The 20,827-nt window shown below is 38.5% G+C and overlaps 1 protein-coding gene across 3 annotated transcripts in view; it reads right to left on the reverse strand.

Moving 5' to 3' along the window:
• The window catches only part of mon2 (MON2 homolog, regulator of endosome-to-Golgi trafficking), a 127,518-nt gene that overhangs the window by 39,088 nt on the left and 67,603 nt on the right, over positions 1-20,827 (reverse strand). For 2 of the 3 annotated variants that reach the window (XM_043709976.1, XM_043709974.1), the window contains exons 14-21: positions 12,952-13,130; positions 10,923-11,035; positions 10,720-10,824; positions 8,455-8,535; positions 8,042-8,115; positions 7,859-7,949; positions 4,282-4,383; positions 3,158-3,160 (exon numbers count right to left, since the gene is read on the reverse strand). In XM_043709976.1, the coding sequence (XP_043565911.1) occupies positions 3,158-3,160; positions 4,282-4,383; positions 7,859-7,949; positions 8,042-8,115; positions 8,455-8,535; positions 10,720-10,824; positions 10,923-11,035; positions 12,952-13,130 (748 nt within the window). The remainder of the gene's footprint in view (positions 1-3,157; positions 3,161-4,281; positions 4,384-7,858; positions 7,950-8,041; positions 8,116-8,454; positions 8,536-10,719; positions 10,825-10,922; positions 11,036-12,951; positions 13,131-20,827) is intronic. The other variant, XM_043709975.1, reaches the window with a different exon arrangement.

The following is a 20,827-nucleotide window of genomic DNA, read 5'->3' on the forward strand; positions in this document are numbered from 1 at the left end:
ATAGGTGCTTAAGCTAGGACAAATGTTTGGCACAACATCGTGGGTCGAAGGGCCTGTTCTGTGCTGTATTGTTCTATGTTCTATCAAAATAGCTTCTTTGCTGATCCTACTCAAGATGACACTTGCAGATCACATACCTCACAAGGCCAAGTAACTCTCCACACAATGCTGCAGAACGAGAGTACCTATTACAAAGCAGATCCTGAAGAAGCACTGTTCCACAAATCACATTTTACTGAAAAATTCAAATTGATACCGAACTTAAACGATAATAATTTACTTCCCTCATGCTTGTGACATTTATAAGCCCATTTAACACATATTTATTCTAATAGCAGGTAATAATTCTGTAGATTGCTAGTATAATTCTTCAAACAAATCAAAAAACTTATAGAACACAAGAGTAATTGCATTTACTCAATTTATTAAGATTCACATTCTTTTCCTTAAAGAAGCATTGTGGTACAGGAATAATATTTCAGAAGTGCTTCTGCAGGGTTCATTCCAGCTTTGATCAGGACTGGCACATAAATCATTCATAAGATCTGCCCTGTTAAATTATCTTCTGAATGATCAGACACATTATAAAGTTTACTTGTTTTATTAAGTGAAATGCCCCCAAATTTTACACCTGCATTCAGACTGGAAACATATACAGTCAAAACATTCTGTTGATTAATTTTGTTAAGCACAAAAATCAATGTAAACAACACAGAATATAATATCTTTAAGAAAATTTGAAATAATTCCAATTATTCAATTTCAAATTAAAAACAGTCATAGTACTTACAATGCAGTATTGATCTTGATTGATATTTGAGTCACTTAAGGGTCAGCTTTGAGCTTCCCTGATTGCAGTAAGTTTATTCAACCATCAGCTCAGCTACATAAGATCCACACACTTTGTAGAGTTGGTGTGGTAGCATGGGCTGCTCTCAGCACCTCTGGATAGGCAGGGCAAGTTCATTGTGGATCCCTTCTCTGAAATGTCATGTAGAAATGGTTCAGAGAAGATTTACAAGGACGTTGCCAGGGCTGGAGCATTCCAGTTATAAGGATAGGTTGGACAAGCTGGGACTTTTTATGCTGGAGTTCAGGAGGTTGAGGAGTAACCTTACAGAGGTTTATAAAATTATGAGATTCTTGTAGCTAAATAGTGAAGGTCTTTTCCCCATGGTAGGAGTGTCCAAAACTAGAGTGGATAGGTTTAAAGTAGGAGGGGAAAGATTTAAAAGGGACCTGAGGGGGAACTTCTTCATACATAGAATGGTTCCTATGTGGAGCAAACTGCCAGAGGAAGTGGTAGGGGCAAGTACAATTGCAGCATTTAAAAGACACTTGGACAAGTACATGTTTAGGAAAGGTTTAGAGGGATATGGGCCAAATGCTGGCAAATGGGACTAGTTCATTTTTGGAAAGCTTGTTGGCATGGATAGGTTGGACCAAAAGGTCAATACTTCTGTGCTGTCTGACTCAATAACTCTACTATAGAAATGCTAATATGTGGATCGGAGTAAAGAGTGGCAGAACAATTGGGAACTTTTTCTTCCATTCAAACAGAACTAAATTAGATTAGATTACCTACAGTGTGGAAACAGGCCCTTCGGCCCAACAAGTCCACACCGACCCTCTGAAGAGAGAGACCCCCCCCCTCCCCCCCCATATTTATTCCTGACTAATCTACCTAAAACTATGGGCAATTTAGCATGGCCAATTCACCTAACCTGCACATCATTGGACTGTGGGAGGAAACCGCAGCATCTGGAAGGAAACCCACGCAGACACAGGGAGAATGTGCAAACTCCACACAGACAGTTGCCCGAGGTGGGGAACTGAACCTGGGTCTCTGTGAGGCAGCAGTGCTAACCACTGAGCCACTGTGTCACCCCGGGGTCAAATTTCAAAAGAATCATGCAGAGTGGCAACTTTGAAATTTTGTTTCACTTACCTGTGCAAATTTTAGATCTTCTACACTTAGCAATTAAATTTTCATGGATGATCAAAATATTCCTCAACTTTGAATTCTTTCATTTACTGTCAATTTAGCTCAATCTTACCATTCCTACTTCTATTTCAGAAGATTGGGGAGGCACTGGTGTAGTGGTAGGACACTGCTTTGAATCCTACCATGGCAAATGGTGAAATATGAAGTAAACAAAACAAAATTCTAGCATAAAAAGCTGGTCAAATGAAGTAACCGGTATCCATTGTTTCAATAACCCATCTGTTTCACTAATACCACTTAGTGAAGGAACTCTACCATGCTTATGTGGTTTTGCCTACATGTGACTATAGACCCACAGATGTAGTTGACTCCTAACTGCCCAGTGGACATTTATGGGTAGACAAAAGCCAGCCTTGACGATATTCCAGTGATGAATAGAATAAAATCCATTCCAGGGGTGCAGGGAATCTAGCAACTTTAAAGTTAGTGTTTAAGAGAGGCTAAACTCTGCTTGCCTCTTCAGGAAGACATGAAAGGTTCCACAATACTACTTCAAAAAGTGAACAGAGTTCTCCAGGTGTCTTGATCAACACTGATTCTTCACCCAACAGCCCAGATATATCCTCCAGTAATGCACTAATCTGTTACTTGTAAACTTCACTTTGCACATTGGCAGTGACAGCTTCCTACATAACAGTGACTGTAGTTCAACTCTTCATTCGATGTTCATTACTTGGAATGTTTTGTGGAGGTCAAAGGCACTGTATTATTGCAAATTCCATCTTACCCACAGGCTTATTTTAACAAAAATATCATTAGATATTTTACTATTCCGCAATCCTTGGGATTGGTCCATCTCTGTGGTTTCATGGTGGCCTGGGAAAGATATTGAAGTTTATAAACAACTACCACAATGAAGTCTTCCCTCATAATACAAGATCTCAACATCCCAACTCTGTGTCCAAAGAGCTCCGCTGATCCTTTCCAAATGTAAAAGTTCATTAACCACAATACCTTTCCAATTTCATATCCTCCACTGAAAATACATTACACAGGTGTACTGCTTGAATGAGGTGTACGTTTAAAATTTTAAGTTATGAAAGTTTGCAAATAGGACAAAGGGGAAAACATATTAATGATAATAATGCAAGTATAACACTTTGGGGGTGAAAAGCTGTGTCGAGGACGCTTAGATAACAGGGAAGTACTTACCTTCTGCAAAAGACGAGAGGAAGCGATAGGAGGAAAACAGAAAGGGACAGCATGAAAGAGACAGTTTACAGAGAACATGGTAAAATTCGAAGCACTTCACTTGGCAATGGCGCAACGAAAATTATGTGGATTACTCCTAGATAAATACTTCAATTTGAATTGCCAGAATCACTATTATAGACTCATCACCACTTCCTGAAGAAGGGCTTATGCCCGAAACGTCGATTCTCCTGCTCCTTGGATGCTGCCTGACCTCTGCGCTTTTCCAGTGACACATTTTTCAGCTCATCACCACTTTCTCAAACTTCAGAGGCACAAAAGAGCCACTATTTCAGAATAATTATGAAAAACAAAATGATAGAAAAGATTTCTGCTCTATTGTGTCCCAAGATTTTAACAAACTGTCATGAACCCAAACATTGTATTTCACTAATTAATAATGCTGTGTTCAGCTTTACTAAACTTTAAATTGTAAGACACATAGAGGGGATCCAAAAATGAATACTTTCCCCTCAACTACCATAGATAACAACAAGCACTTCTACCTCAGATGCAGAAGTTACATATGCAGCTTAATAATCTTTCTCAATAACCAAACTAAAGTTGAACAGGTGCCTTATAAGAGCAATCACTGTGCTAGAATAGTCTGGTTAAGTTGACATGATCATTTCCAGGATAAGTAACCTTGGAATCATATCCCCACAAAACTAAAATATGACTTTTCAAATTTTGAGGGATATTCATTTGGTTAGTCCAGTAGGAAATTATGGTATCTGAATCTACTTAAACCCCACCGATTTTGATATACATTCGTAAGGTATTCTTTCTTCAGACTACTTTCTAAGCAACATGGTTTATTTCTGAGAAATATTTGGCAAATTGCAGCTGTGTTTTTTAAAAAATAAACAATGCCCCCAGTATTTGACATTTATGTAATTTTAATGTAATTCTTTCCCTATTTCTGAAATAATCAGGAGTTCTAAGCAACTTGCTGCTATATATTAAATGAATATTAAAAACATAGGTGGGAAGCATGTATTTGCTGAATTAAAATGCTTCACTCTCTCAGTAACTCAGTTACACACACAGTTAACAATGAAAACACCAAAAATTAAATGCTTTACCTCCAGAAGGTGTCCTGTTAAAGGCCTCCAGAGAATCTCAATTCGGTGCATATTCACTAATCCTGTTTCGAGCAATTTAGCAACAGCAAATAGAGAAGGCTCCTAATTAAAGAATAAACAAATTATTAGCATCAGAAATAATACAGATTCACAAGAATTATACCAGGGTTGAAATAGTTAAATTATGTAGACAGTTCGCCAGACTAGGCTTGCATTTCTTTGAATAAAAAAGACTTACGGCATTCTAATCTAAATGATTAAGAAGGGAGATAAGATAGACATACAAAAAACATTTTCTCTGGTGGGCGTTTGAAGAAATATATTTGTAAGGGCTTTGAACACCTGCAACTTGCCATTGTCACGATTTCACACTTTAATTTGAAAAACCATTAAAAACACACTGTACATGAAATATGCTGCCAAGAGTGTGTAGCTGAAATTGTGTGGATTATCAGACCTCTAAGAGAGTCAATGCCAGTAAGAAAGAAAAGGAAGAATTGGAACTTCAATCGGCAACTTTGATTTACAGGCGAGTCAGGTTGTGAATTTGAGTCCCTGATGCTGTGGAAACGAAAAGTGATATTAAACAGAATGGGAATTTCTTCCTATCTCAGTGTCAAAATTATGAAGCACCTACAGAATTAAACAAAAAAAAATTGAAAAAAAAAGTATCAACTTCATTACCTGTGGGTGGGCAAAGACACAAACCATAGTGTGCCCTAGGCCTCACTGAGGAGTTTAAATGTCAAACTGAAGAAATTTTTAAGGCCTTGTAAAACATTTTGAATGGATAGTATTCAAGAAAATTCACAGGGAGACAGAAAATAATGATTAACATGTGATGACACTAACCTATCTCGCTGAAGTCTTAGCATTTGGACCAATGAAAGATGATCTCATGAAACACAGGACTGTATTAGGCACAAAAAACCCTTGCTGGAGAGGATGTTTTCTGAAACAGGAGAAACTTACTCTCAAGGAAGATACTGACAAGTGCAGAAGTGCTGAAGTTGTTAAATATCGGGTAAAGACTATTCATGTGAGAACAGGCTACACACTGTATTGTGCTGAGAGATAGTCCAGGCCAAAGCAGACCAACATCATAGGACAACAGAAATACATAGAGAAGGATAGGGAAAAAAATTATATACTCTGGTCTTGATTTATGTATTGTGGAGGACATTACACAAAACAAAAAGAAATATGATCTGGCAACGAAAAAGCTGTGCTGAGTCACTTAGCACACAAATATTTAATTGGAAAGAATAAAAGCAAGTCTACAAAGATTGCTTAAGAGATATCAGGCAATGGCTCCAATAAATCACTCTCCACTGAACAGGTGACATCATCAGATCTAAAATGATAAATGGTTAGTGAGTGTTGGAATGAAGATTGGAGAAGGAATGCATCAAGTGAACGCGAAGTGTCAGGTAGACCACCAGTACTTTGTGTAACATCATGAGTTTCACGAATCTGTGCAAAATGGCTCAAAATGATAACTTTAAAATGAAAACCTCTGAAGTAAGTTTGAGGTTGTACACTTGAACAATACTCAACCCAAAAAGACAAATGAGCTGAAAGGCAAAGCAATGAGAAAAATGAAGACCCATTGATCTGGGCAGTAGATGAAGAACAGGCTGGATAGGAAGTTAGTTCTCAAAAATGACAACTTCTACAGGATTAGCAGCATTATAACAGTGAAAACAGGAAAGCTGGAAATATGCATAAATCCAAGGATCTCACTAAGCTTTGAAGAGAGCTCACCACCCTATATCAAACATGGAAGAAATTCTCCCACAACTTGCCATGTTAAAGGTCTTTATGACCCTTGAATTGAATGACTGTTACTAACAAGTGAAGCTGATGAAAGCAGCAGTTTTTAAAATACAATTTAGATGCCAGTTGGGAGATACAAATGGCTATGCATGTGATTTGATATTTCCACTATTCTGGAAGAGCATCAACACAAATGTCATGACATGGACAGTGGTCCTCCAGATGGGAAACTATTGACAATGATTTACTTGTCTATAAATGTGGTAATACAATGGAAGAAAACATCACAGACCATGATCAGAATCTATTTCAACTGCGAGAGAGTTCGCCAGATGAACCTGAATCTGAACAACGGAAGGATGCAATTGAAAATAACTGTAGTTAAGTACATAGATTATGTACAAATAATTTAAAAATTATTTCAGGATCCTGACAAATGAGAGCTGTCGCAGAGATGCAGTGAACAATAAAAGTGAAAGGAGTGCAAGGAATCTGAGTAACTTAGAAAATTTCCTGCCTGATTTGTCATCAGAGTGTAGACAACTGCACAAACTCAGGAGTTGCAGTGGTATTGGGGAAAAGAACAAGCAGCAACTTTCTCTCAAGTTAAACAATTCTGTGGAGTTCATTCTGTGAAAGTCACCAATCTAGCAGAGATAGAGTCTGAAAGACAACTATTTTGTTTTGATAAAGCATTTATCACAAGAATGACACTCACCTGAAACGAACATGAGCTCATGAATGAGCAGATATCAGTCAAACTGTGAATACCAATATGCATGGATGCCATTAAAAGACCTGAATGTTTTAAAGATTATGGAAGAAATGCACATACAGGGATAGGCTAAACTGGAAGTGACAATTACAAGCACAGTTTATGTTCAGAAATGGTAATTTTCTTGGTTGACCATATATTATGGGTAAATTGTAACTGAATGATAGAGTGTGCAGTTTTTTGTAACCAAGGGGATATTTGGAGAAACGCTTGTGTACGACACAATATGCTTGTGATTTGCCATAGCAATATGACCTCTGCTCTAGATTGCTTTCACATTGGTTTGAGAAGCCATTAAACATGAACCAGTGGGGAGTTCTGAACTCCCCTCTATGGTATAATCTTAAAGTTAAAAGTGTTTAGGGGTGATGTCAGGAAACATTTATCTAGATAAAAGATGGTGGAGATTTGGAGGAAAGCACAGAATGTGATTGAGAAAACAGCACCTCAGAACAAGTTTGAAATGAAGTCCAGAACCCACAAATATTATGAAGTGTTTCATTTCTGTAAATGTTTCATTTCTATTATTTAACTTCATTTTTGAGGTCTCAATTCCAGATTTTCTGCAAATCACAGACTCCCCACAGCGTGTAAGTTGGCCCATTGAATAAACACTGACCCTCCAAAGCTCATCCTACCCAAATCATCCCCCCATTACTCTATCCGTGCAACTCTGCATTTCCCATGGTTAATCCACCTCGCCTGCACATCCCTGGATACTAGGGGCAATTTAGCACAGCCAATCCACCTAACCTGCACGTCTTCGGATTTTAGGAGGAAACAGGAGCACCCAGTGGATGTGCAAACTCTGCATAGTTGCCCAAGATAGGAATCAAAACCAGGTCCCTGGTGCTGAGAGGCAGTAGTGCTAGCCACTATACCGCCCCAAATGATCTCTCCTTGTAAGAGATGTAGAAAAGAGCACTGCAAACTAAAACAAGATAGAAATCTCAGTGGTGGAAATATTGACTATTCATACAGTAGCTACTGTGATAGCTATACATTCAACCAGTCCTCTATTTGTACCTTGTTGTTCCAAAATGCCATATCCATGGCTTCAGTCGATAAGGAGCACAGAGCATTTATCATATGATGGAGTGAGACATCATCAAGATACCTTCAAATTAGATTTAAAACACAAGTTAACCAACAGTTTACAATATTCCACACTAAATTTATGAATTTTATTTATTAAGAGATCATACTCACTGGGAACTCTCAAATAATCTTGAAAGGATATTTGAAATCACTGGCAAATCACTCATGACAGCAGTGGTCAGAACCTAAACCACAAATTCATTATTTATACATGGATATGCAACATGACCTCAAGGGCGAACAAGTCCATAAAATGAAGTAAAGGGCTGACAGCTGTGTGTAGATCAAGTGTTATTGCTACAATTCAGAGGGTTTAAAAATCCCTCTGTACTATTAAATTCAAATCAATTTGTAATATAAACAAAGAAACCCTTTTTAATATTATTAACTTATAAATTGAAATTTTCAAAAAGAAAAATCAAAGACCAGTCTTTAATTACACCTGTCTACGAATAAGAGGGTCATTTTGACTCTTCTGCAATGAGAGGGGGCAAGGTCAAATTAAACGGAACATAGTTACTTACTGTGCTTGGCCCTTCAACAGCTCTTCCTGGTTTCAGAGCCCCTCCACTTGCAGGCTTCAAGCCCAGAATCCACACAAGATGCTAATAAAAAAAAAGTCTAATTCAGTTCCATGAAAACTCTCAATTTTAGTTATTCCTTAGTATTCTACAAAAGCCAAAATAAAAATGTAAACCAGCCAACAGTGATCACAGTGAAAGCAGTTATAGTCAAGCTATAAAACTGCACAATTGCTTGCATAATTTTTCAAACTGCAAATCTGGAAATTATTGTTGAAAAGGCGACATATTTTATGAAACTTTTACATCTAACTCATCAGAGTAATTCATAAGTACCAGCTACACAACTGAGTAATATGATGTATGAAATTCATTATTGGTGTGATGTTAGATATGTCAGTTATATTGTCCCAAAAACTGGTATATCATGACAAAAAGCATAACCCTTTTGCTGCATGGAGCAAGGAAGATATTGATTTACGCAACAAACTTGCATTTGCAAAACTAACAGTGCCCCTAGCATTAGACATGATTCCATGACTGGCGGACTATTTGCACAATAATTCTGACAATCAATTTGGATTGATTGGGATCACAGCTACATACATTAACACACAGGGCCCTGTTCTTTTCAGACAAAGAATACATAATGAACTATGCCTACTTCAACTCAACAAAATAGATGACAATCATCCCCTGGGTCATTCCTTGGGCAATGCATTGACCAGTTAGAGTAAATTAAAGCCACAGTTTATAATTCAACAAAGCTTGGCAGATAACTGGCAATCATAATTAACAAGTGCATTCTGCATGCAAAAACCTCTTGCCAACCAATCAGCAATCAATGCTCACACAGCATTGCTGTTTTCCCTTTTCTTTGGTACTCCTTTTGAATTTCCTGATGAGTTCAGATGACAAGTTTCAACACTGTCTTTTCTTCAGAAAGTCTCGAGTTCCATGCAGCCAAATAACTTGCAAACCAGAATGACATTTTGTGTGTGTTCTATTAAATTAATTTAAAATGTTGTGTTTTGTAACTGGATAAAAGGCTCAGTGGTTAGCACTGCTGCCTCACAGTATTAGGGATCCAGGTTTTATTCCATCCTTGGGTGACTGTTTGTGTGGACATTCTCCTCGTGTTTGTGTGGGATTCCTCCAGGTTCTCCAGTTACCTCCCAAATCCCCAAGATGTGCAGGTTAGGTGGATTGGCCATGGGAAATGCAGACTTGCAGGGATAGGGTAAGAGGGGGTGAGTTTGGGTGGAATGCTCTTCAGAGAATTGGTATGGACTCGATGGGCTGAATAGCCTGCTTCCACTCTGTAAGGATTCTATAATTCTAAAAACAAAACGACACCACATTGCACAGACCTGCAGGTATGAATGGTTCAAAAGTGAAGCATTTGGTTATCTGTTATCTGTAACAAACTGCACTGAATAAAGCTCTACAATTTTACAGGTGACAATATCTTGGAGATTCGATAAATTTAAGTATAGAAAACTATTGCTGAATCCAGAAATACTTTACTTGCACGAGGGAAGGGCCTGCATTAAGGTAGGACCTTTCACAACTTCAGAATGGCTGCAAACTGCTTTGGGACAATGAATTTTAGTCATTGTTGCAATGCCTGCAATACGACAGTCAAAGCGCACACAACTAAATCTTAAAATGGCAAAGTGGGTAATGACTATATAATCTGTTTTAAGATTTTTTTCTCATAAGCTTTTAAAAGGCTCTAGATTAAATCAGTACTCCCAACAGTGAATCACACCAAATGGGAATAAGAGTCAACAAACTTCATAATATTAATACTGTACAAATCTTCTTTCTGGAGTGGCTTCCCACTCGGTAGAAGGGATTGCTTATTTTTTGTATAAATTGGAGCACAGCAACTGTACTCGTGAGAGCAAATATGCCAGCCTCAGCAAGATTCTACAAGAAAGAGCCAGTTAATCTCTTTATGGTGGTGTTGACTGAGGCAGGATTGTTAACTGGGATACAAGGTAACTTCTTGTTCTGCCAATGAGCCTTTGACATCCTCTAACCAAATCACTGGAAGCACTGATTTCATGTCTCATCCAAAGAAAACCATTTTGTTTTTGAATAGGGGCCTCACATCCAGAGGCAATTCACACATTTACATGTGCCATGCTGAAAATTAGATTTCTGTAACTGAAACAAATAAACGTATAACAATGCCAACGTAAAATGAAATCTAAATTCTAGTTTTTGTAAACGATGATGAAATGAGCAGGAGATTGATCATACCTGTAGAGTGGCCAGAACGAGCTGCCATGATGTTCCAAGCACCGAACCATGACAATGAGCTAAACTCAACAATGTCCGCATGCACTGAATATTCTTTGCAGTCAACTTCAGGAGGGAAAGAAAAGTTTTATTTATGTTAAATGAATGACTGAAATGTACTATGCCAAAGAATTATTTTAAAAATGCAGGACAAGACATCTTACCATAACAGTCCCCTGGTGTTGAGATGTGAGAGGCTGACCCACTGCAACCACCTGCTGATGCGAATCACTTGATGGGCTGATCATCTGCACACTTTGACCCTGAATGGAATACGCTAGAAAGGAAAACATATCAAGAACAAGAGAAGTAGGTGATAAGGGCCCTTGAGCCTGTTCCATCATTCCTTAAGATGTTGGCTGACCTTCTGTACCAATTCCAATTACTCCACACCAATCAAAGCCATTAGTGTCTGAAAAATCTTATACTTCTCTCTTAATTTACTCATTAATTAAGCGTCTATTGCTCTTTGGTGCAGAAAATTCCAAAGATTAACCATATGAGTGAAGAAATCTGTCATCTGAGTCCTTAGTGATTGACCCCTTTTCTGATATTGTGCCTTGGAGTTCTAGATATTCCAGCCAAGGGAACTGACTTCCTAGTAGCTATCTAGTCAAGCCCTCCAAGAACACATTATATCAAATGGAAATGAGATCCTGACATCTTTAAGTTGTAAAGATAAAATTGCTTCGAATATCAAGTGTTAACAGGAACATTTCACAACAATATAAAAGTCAGATGATCTGATTTACTAAGTGTATTACTAAGGATTATCTTGATACATCAACAAATGTTATCTTTATATTTTGCTTCACCAACCGGTTCCCCACTCACACAAAGGTACGGATGTCTGTGTCATGATTCCACAAGCTGTTACTGCTATTCACAAGTTTAACCAAATGATCAAATATAATCATGATCCTTCAAAATGTACATTTCGGAAAATTATTAAACAGGAAGAAGCATTACAAAAACGTCTTGAGTCCATCTATATCCCTGCCCAATTCACCTTGTGAGCATTTCAGAAGGTCTTGTAGCTGGCAGCGGAAAGAACTCCAGGAGGTGGGGTGAGATATAACCAGAATCCCCTCCCATCCTTAAATGCTAACTCCAGGCATCCCCAGCCCATCACCCTCAATGGTTGTAGTAAATCAGCAGTGAAATCAAGAGGGTAGTGGAGATCTGGGACACCGTCTCCCAAAAGGCTGTGGATGTTGGCTTGACTAAAATAACAAAGACTGAAGATGATTGACTTTGTTGTATCAGATTATTAAACAGATGAACTTGAGGTAAAGATCAATTACAATCTAATGAATAGCAGAATATGATGGGATTTTATTTTAGCTGATGTGACAATGCTTATTTTACCCTTTGCAACATAAGAAACTAGGACATAATTAGTAATATGAATAATCCAACAGATGTTCATTACAGCCAGCTATTATATATAAATATTACTTCCACAGGTACATCAGAGTTTATGTTAATATCAAGCCATTAAGTTACACAAAGCAGCATGCTTACCTGTAGCTTGCAATGCTTCAAACAATCAGAGTTAAAAGGCACCCGAGATATTTATATCCATAGGTCACATGCTACATACTGTGGTGATACTGTGAGTATGTCTCTTAAATGTGTAATGTACTGACTGTGACATACACAACAGAAAAGGACCTTCTCCTCTTCCATTAGCCCGATATTGATACTTGCGTAATTCCCAGCAATACTACCAGGAGCAGAAACTATTCCAGTTTGATCACTTTCTGCTTCGGAATACTGAAGTCAAATGTACCTGCCCCACTATAGTCCGGCAGACATCAGCTGTTTCAGCACTGTGCACAGTCCATTCTTGACCATATGGTTAGCACCAAAGCAAACAGCACATTTACTAACCAATTCCAATGTCAAAGTAGCACGCAAATCAATATCTCCACAAAGCAGCAGCAAATCAGTGTAAGAAGTACTATTTAATTTACTGCAATTTCTCAAGAGGAAAACTAGCGTGTTCAGTGGAAAAACTCTCCTATCCAGAACCCAAGTGAGAAAAGCCTTCATTCCAGCCAGAGTTGCATTTCCAACAAAACCAGAGATAAAATTTTAACAATGCAATTTGTCCATAACCACTTTTCAAAAACACAAACTAAAATCAATTACATAAAAATCTAACATCTACAATGTATAAAAGCTACTCACTTTTATGCAAACCACCAGAAGAACTATTCAGAACAGTTAGTGCATAATGTGGGGGCAGAGACGCCTTGCAAATAGCAGTGATGAATGCATCTCTTGGTGTAACAAGACTCAGTTTGCCACAGAGAGAAGCCATAGTCAATTCTGCTTTCAAGATGTTTTCTGAGGCAGTTTCATCAGTGCTGTAAAAACAAATAAGCTTCTTCAAAAAAATTGTCCAAATATTGTACTCAACACATTTCATATTGCAAGGAACAATTTCAATGATATACAAAGACCAAATAAGCTCAGGTGAGCTAAAATACTATTCCAAAGCTTCAGGAATTTTATTTTTTAACAATGTTCTTCAAGCAACAGTTTGGAAATGAATGCAGCTCAATATAGAATCATTGAATGGCTACATAACCTAACATGTTCATGTTAGCTCTCCACTAGAGCAACTTGGCTAATCCCACTTCCTTGCCCTTTCTTGTAGCTCTCCAAATTTCTCTGCTCACCTCCTTAACCAATTCCTTTTTGAAAGGCGCAATTGAATCTACCTCCATTTTCTTAAGTGGTTTTTCTCAGATTAAAACCAGAATGCTTGTACCCTGATGTTACCTTTTTTTAAATGCCATTCACTTTATATTGATGTCCTGATTTTTGACTTGTATAACATAATAGCATAAGTAGTAGGAATTTTTCCACTCAATGAGCTCCTAGCTAATATGTCTATGACCTCAACTGTACTTTCATGCTTGCCCCAAATAACCCTAAACTCCTTTGTAGATCACAAATCTGAATACATTCAAGAGTGAGTTAGACAATGAGGAGAAAGTGAGGTCTGCAGATGCTGGAGATCAAAGTTGAAACTTTATTGCTGGAACAGCACAGCAGGTCAGGCAGCATCCAGGGAACAGGAGATTCGACGTTTCGGGCACAGGCCCAAAACTGCCATGATGTTCCAAGCACCGAACCATGACAATGAGCTAAACTCTAGTCAAGTCCTCCAAGAACACATTATATCAAATGGAAATGAGATCCTGACATCTTTAAGTTGTAAAGATAAAATTGCTTCGAATATCAAGTGTTACTGCTATTCACAAGTTATTCACAAGAAGAAGGGCCTGTGCCCGAAACGTCGAATCTCCTGTTCCCTGGATGCTGCCTGACCTGCTGTGCTGTTCCAGCAATAAAGTTTCAACTTTGATCTCCAGCATCTGCAGACCTCACTTTCTCCTCGAAGATTTCAACCTACTGCGAATCCTCTTACAAGGATGCCTTCCTTGAAGAAGCTCTCTGCCTCTCTCTACAAAGATCTCAGTGAGTCCCTCTCTCACTGCACACCCCAGGTAATTCCTGAAGAAGGGCCTGTGCCCGAAACGTCGAATCTCCTGTTCCCTGGATGCTGCCTGACCTGCTGTGCTGTTCCAGCAATAAAGTTTCAACTGAGTTAGACAATGACCCAGCTTCCACTGCTGCCAATGGAAGAGAATTTCAAATGCTAATGACTCTCCAGGAGAAATTCTTCACCTCAACTTTAAATGGAAGACACTAATTTTGAAACTGTGGATTCTGCCAAGAATCTACATTGTATTCTAGATGTGATCTCACCTATGCCCTGCATAGCTGTGTCAAAGCTACTTTGTTTACACTCAAGTCATTTGTGATTAAGGCCACATTGAATTTGCCTTCCTAATTACTTCTTTAACGTAGATGCTGCTTTTTGTGATAGAGAGTTTTGAGAAGATTTGTAGCTCAGGTTGAGATTCTGGATGTAGGTTTGCTCGCTGAGCTGGAAGGTTCGTTTTCAGACCTTTCGTCACCATACTAAGTAACATCTTCAGTGAGCATCTGGATGAAGCACTGATGGTGTAGTCCGCTTTCTATTTATATGTTTGGGTTTCCTTGGGTTGGTAATGTCATTTCCTATCGTGATGTCATTTGCGGTTCTTTTTTGCAGGGGGCGGTAAATGGGATCCAAGTCAATGTGTTTGTTGAGAGAGTTCTGGTTGGAATGCCATGCTTCGAGGAATTCTCGTGCATGTCTCTGTTTGGCCTGTCCTCAGATGGATGTATTGTCCCAGTCGAAGTGGTATCCTCCCTCATTTGTACGTAAGGATACTAGTGAGAGTGGGTCATGTCTTTGTGCTGGTTGATGTTCATGTACCCTGGTGGCTAGTTTTCTACCTGTGTCCAATGTAGTGCTTGTTACAGTTCTTGCAAGGTATTTTGTAAATGACATTAGTTTTGCTTGTTGTCTGTGTAGGGTCTTTCAAATTCATTAACTGCTGTTTTCGTGGGTTGGTGGGCTACCATGATGCTAAGGGGTCTGAGTAGTCTGGCAGTCATTTGCAAGATGTCTTTGATATAGGGGAGAGTGGCTAGTATTTATAGATGCATTTTGTCTGCTTGTTTGGGTTTGTTGCTGAGAAATCGGCAGAATGAGTTCATTCATTCTTTTTGAATACACTGTATGGGTGATTTTCCTCTGCTCTACATAGTTCCTCTGTGCTGCAGTGTGTGGTGGCTCATTGAAATAATGTTCTAATGTAGCTTTGATCGTGGATATTGGGATGATTGCTTCTGTAGTTCAATATTTGGGCCGTGTGTGTTTTTTTCCTATAGACGCTGGTTTGAAGTTCCCCATTGGGTGTTCGCTCTGCTGTGACATCTAGGAATGGCAGTTTGCTGTTGTCTTCCTCCTCTTTAGTGAATTTTATGCCAGTAAGTCAAACACAATAACTTGGATCCCATTTACCACCCCCTGAGAAAAAGAACAGGAAATAACATCACATAGGAAATGATGTCACCAACCCAAACATATTAATGGAAAGCGGACTTCATCCGGAGGTTCACTGAAGATGTTACCTAGTATGGTGACGAAACCTCTGAAAACAAACCTTCAAGCTTAGCGAGCAAACCTGCATCCAGGACCGACTCATGATTTCAAGCATTCTATCAAATGTCCTCTCAGTCTTTTCTAAGGAGAACAGTCCCAGCTTCCTGATCCATCCACATAACTGAAGTAATGAACTGAAGTTCATCATTCTTGGAATAACTGTTATAAGACACTATAGAGTAAAAACGTTTCTCCTCATATATCCACCCGTTAGGAGCATAGGAACAGGAGTAGGCCATTCAGCCCATCAAGCCTACTCCATCATTTAATACAAACAGGCTGACCAAACACTTTAATGTGGTTTACCAAAATATCCCCATAACACTTCACGACACTGATAATCAAAAATTCAACAACTTCGACATTAAATATACTCAACTACTGAGCATCCCCGAAGATTCATTATTCTTGAGTAAAAAGAAATTATCATCTCAGCTTTAAATGGCATCACCATTATTTTTAACTTGCGTTGCCTGGTTCTAAACTCCTCAATCATATAAAGTATCTGATTTGTATCAATCCAGTCTATCCCTTTAAGTACTTTGCGGATTTCAATAAGATCATCTCAATGTTCTTTGAATCTCAAGAGGATACATGTCTGGTGTGCCCAATTTCTCCTCATGCAGCAATCTTACCTGGGAACAAATCTGGTGAATATTGGCTGCACACCTATTATAAGGCATCCAAAACTGTACACACTACATTAGGTACAGTTGAACCACTTTCTTATACAATTGAAGCAAGACTTTGCAATTCCTGTACTCAAATCCACTTGTGATAAAGGCTAACATTGCACTAGCCTTTCTAATGGATTGAACTACTTACATGTTAGCCTTCAGTGACATATTGATAAGGATACCCAAGCTCCTTTGCACATTCAAACTTTCCGAACTCTCATCATTTAAGAAATACATGGCACACCTGTTCTTCCTACTACAGTGGATAAACTCACATTTTTACACGTTATTCCACCTGCCCTGTTCTTGCCCAATCACTAATATCATCCTTGCCAGATCATCCTTAAAATTTTACATCTTCCTCACAACACATACTCCTGCTTATCTATGGATCATCTACAAACTTGTTAATGCGTCCAAATTATTGATGTCATGAACAAGTACTGATCCTTTATGTATGTCACTAGTTACAGTCTGCCACATGAGAATGACCCATTTATTCCATTTACTGTCAGTTAGCCAATCCTTATTACATTACCAATACATTAACTCCCTTCCTATGTGTTTTAATTCTGCTAAAAAAACTCACTTGGGGAACTTTAACAAAGCCTTCGGAAAATTCAAATAAACTACATCAACTTTCTTTTATAAATTTGTCAGTAACATCTGCAAAAAAAATTTCCAAGTTTGTCAAACATGATTTTCCATTTGCAAATTTATGCTGTTTATGCACAATCAAATAATTTTGTTGGAGGGGAGCAAATGTTGAAGTTTCTGGTGCAGACAGACAGCGAGGGAGGTATTTGTTTAGATGCAGATGATTCAATGCTATTAAATGCAATATACAACGGTCATACCATTTGTTATGGTGAATACAGAATTCCAAATGTTGTCATAACTCTTATATATGTCAGTAACCTTGCTTATTTATGACTAGGATGTCTAGTCAAATGTATTCGGTATCATTATCAAAAGAACACTAGATTCCTTGTTTTTTGCCACATTTGCATACCTGTTCCAAGCAAGACAGTTATGATCATTTCTGCAGTTTTGATGAATAGTGCCAACACAGGAAATGCAATCCCAGAGAGAGAACAAAAACGTGACGCTTAATGCACTAATAACTATCCAACCTAATCTGCATGTAAGGGAAGGTTGGAAACCCTACCCCAAACATCAAAAACAAAACAAAACATTGCTTGGGATACGAGCTGTAAGAATGGCATAGCTTTGTGCAGCATCGCAGACAGAGGACAAGAGCAAATTATCAGCAATGTCACAACATTTTCATTTACTTGTTGAAAACATGGTCATCTTAGAATGCATGTTAAGCTATAGTGGTAAAGTTTTGAGAGGATAAGATAGTAGTAAATTTACATGATTGAAACTATCTTGTGTACTTCCACCTATTTTCTTATTAGGTCATTCCATGCCACTTGTATGAAAAACTGATCTTGTATCTTTTGAGTATCAACATAAATGTTGGTCTCACACAAGATACTAGAGGTCAGCATGAAAGTAACATCACTGGCAGCTAACCCCGAGCACAGCTTGATCCATCATACACAATAGAATAGACTTCACTCTGTCTGATAGCAGTTTAAAACTGCTCTCAAGTCAAAGGAATCTCCAGACATAAAGCAACAGAAAGATCAGAAAGCAGGGGCCAGCAGCCAATCAGGTTGAAATATTCTAATGAACAGCAAACCAAGAAGTCATAAATCAAATTACCCTTCATTTTTAAGTTTAGACAGTGAAATAAATGATGATTTAATTAAAACAAAAACTTTAATTTGAATTATGCACAATTCATCATAATGGTGAAATGTGATATTCCACAAATCCAAAAGTAATTTCTCAGGGGCAGCATGAATGGCTTTTTAGTGTTGTGGCATTAGCAAGCTGTTAAAATGCAATTAGTTGCAATTCATAAAAATGTATCGTTTTCAAAGGTTCTCAAAGAGCCAAAGAGCACAGCAATGTAAAGTTATCTATTTATAGGTTTTTTCCATTAATTCAAGTGAACAGCAAATCCTCTTGAAGAGCATCCAATTATTACCAGCAACTTCCAGGTATCCACATTATACTGCACATGTGCGACTCTGGATGTCTCATTCACTTTCACTGGAGTAATGACAGTAAACATTCAGTTTGACTGGGAATACCCTGCAGGGTGTGCGCGTGTTTTTGATGGGGGGGGGGGGGGTGGAGGAGGAGGAAATTGGGTGAATCTTCTATTCCAGAATCAGGGCACAGTCCAAGGATATAGGGTAGTCCATTTCAGACAGCGCAGAGGAGAAATTTCTTCGTTCAGAATCTATTGGAGTCTCTGTTACAGAAAGTGCTTGAGGCCAAAACACTGAATGTGTTGAGGAGGAGTTAGATTATAGATCTTATGGTGAAGGGGATCAAACAGTATGGGGACAAAGTGGGAATGGTATACTCAGCTGGATAATCAGCCAGGAGTATAATGAATGGCAGAGCAGGCCTGAAGGGCTGACTGGTTTAATCTTGCTCCTTTGTCATATAAACTGTTCAGATTTAGTGGTTTTTTTTATGTCTCAGGAAATGTTTGCAAAGGTTCATGCGCACTGAGCCACACAGAGCAGAAATGTCCAGTCTGATTATTGATCTATTAGTTAGCATATCTATCAGATTAACAATTGAGGAGAACATGACTTCAGTGCTTCCACCTTGGGGAAAGGAAACATCAAATGATAACTCTTAGGAAAAGTGAGAAGTTTTTGAAGGCACTTTGTGTGATCAGTCAATACTTAACTTCAAGGTTTATACATGAAGAATGGTCATTTAAGACTACCTTGGAATCATTCTAGAGGATAAATCAGGAAAAAAGGAAGAAAGGCAATAAAATGTTTAAACTAGCCAAACTAGACTGGAGATTAGGCACTATGTCACTGTGAATTGATCCATCAATAATAAGGAGAAAGAGAGGTCTGCAGATGCTGGAGATCAGAACTGAAAATGTGTTGCTGGAGAAGCGCAGCAGGTCAGGCAGCATCCAGGGAACAGGAGAATCGACGTTTTGGGCATAAGCCCTTCTTCAGGCATAAGCCCTGAAGAAGGGCTTATGCCCGAAACGTCGATTCTCCTGTTCCATCAATAATAAGACCAAGTTAGGTGTGCTCAAGGGAAACAATGGGTTCAAAGCTATCTATCAAACTCAGACACCCCACAGGATATTTGGCATTGCAACAGAAAATATCACACACTGATGGCAGCGGATTTGTGCAACCAATGCTTAATTTGGGAGTGTTTAGTGCTAACAATGGACACTAAAAGTGCACTTGAAGGTCAGCAAGATCACAAAAGTAGTTTAATGTCATATTCTGCTATCATTTTTCACCACATTTTCCTCTTCACTCCTTCCTGGCCTACAATTTGCAGAAATCCGCCAATACTTTGTCTAAACGGCCAATTGTCATGACTGAGCACAGGTTATTAAATTGCATGGTCATCATAACCGCAAGTAATCTTGGCCACGCTCACTGGTGACATTATGTTCACCTTTTTTCCTAAAACCAGAGATCACTGCAGAACATTTTTTGCTGAGTATCACAGTGTTCAGTTCATCACAAAACTGCCAATGATCTGTTGGATTTAAAATCCATGTCCTAGTGTTGAAGATAGTGCACTGAGAGCAAGCAATCAACTGATCTTCTAAAGGGATAATTCTGTTGCTAAATGACAATTTGAACATCTTAAAATTTATAGCTTCTCTTAAAAAAAACCCCAGACTTGCAGACAATTGGGCAAACTTGTTTTATGAGCAAACTGGTAGAAGCTTAAGATTCTAAAACCTTTGCAGTTATCAAACAAATACAATGCTAATGTGATACTTTGTTGCTGCCACTAGAGGCTGCAATTGAGCCATATGAATACTGAAACAGATCGTTGCACAACATAGAACATTACAGCGCAGTACAGGCCCTTCGGCCCTCGATGTTGCACCGACCTGTCATACCAATCTGAAGCCCATCTAACCTACACTATTCCATGTTCGCCCATATGCTTGTCCAATGACGACTTAAATGTACTTAAAGTTGGCAAATCTACTACTGTTGCAGACAAAGCATTCCATACCCTTACTACCCTCTGAGTAAAGAAACTACCTCTGACATCTGTCCTATATCTACCACCCATCAATTTAAAGCTATGCCCCCTCGTGCTCGCTGTCACCATACTTGGAAAAAGGCTCTCCCTGTCCACCCTATCTAACCCTCTGATTAACTTTTTTGTCTCTATTAAGTCACCTCTCAACCTTCTTCTCTCTAACGAAAACAGCCTCAAGTCCCTCAGCCTT

Source organism: Chiloscyllium plagiosum, chromosome 19 (assembly GCF_004010195.1).
Source record: "Chiloscyllium plagiosum isolate BGI_BamShark_2017 chromosome 19, ASM401019v2, whole genome shotgun sequence".
In the NCBI taxonomy this organism is placed as follows: Eukaryota; Metazoa; Chordata; class Chondrichthyes; order Orectolobiformes; family Hemiscylliidae; genus Chiloscyllium; species Chiloscyllium plagiosum.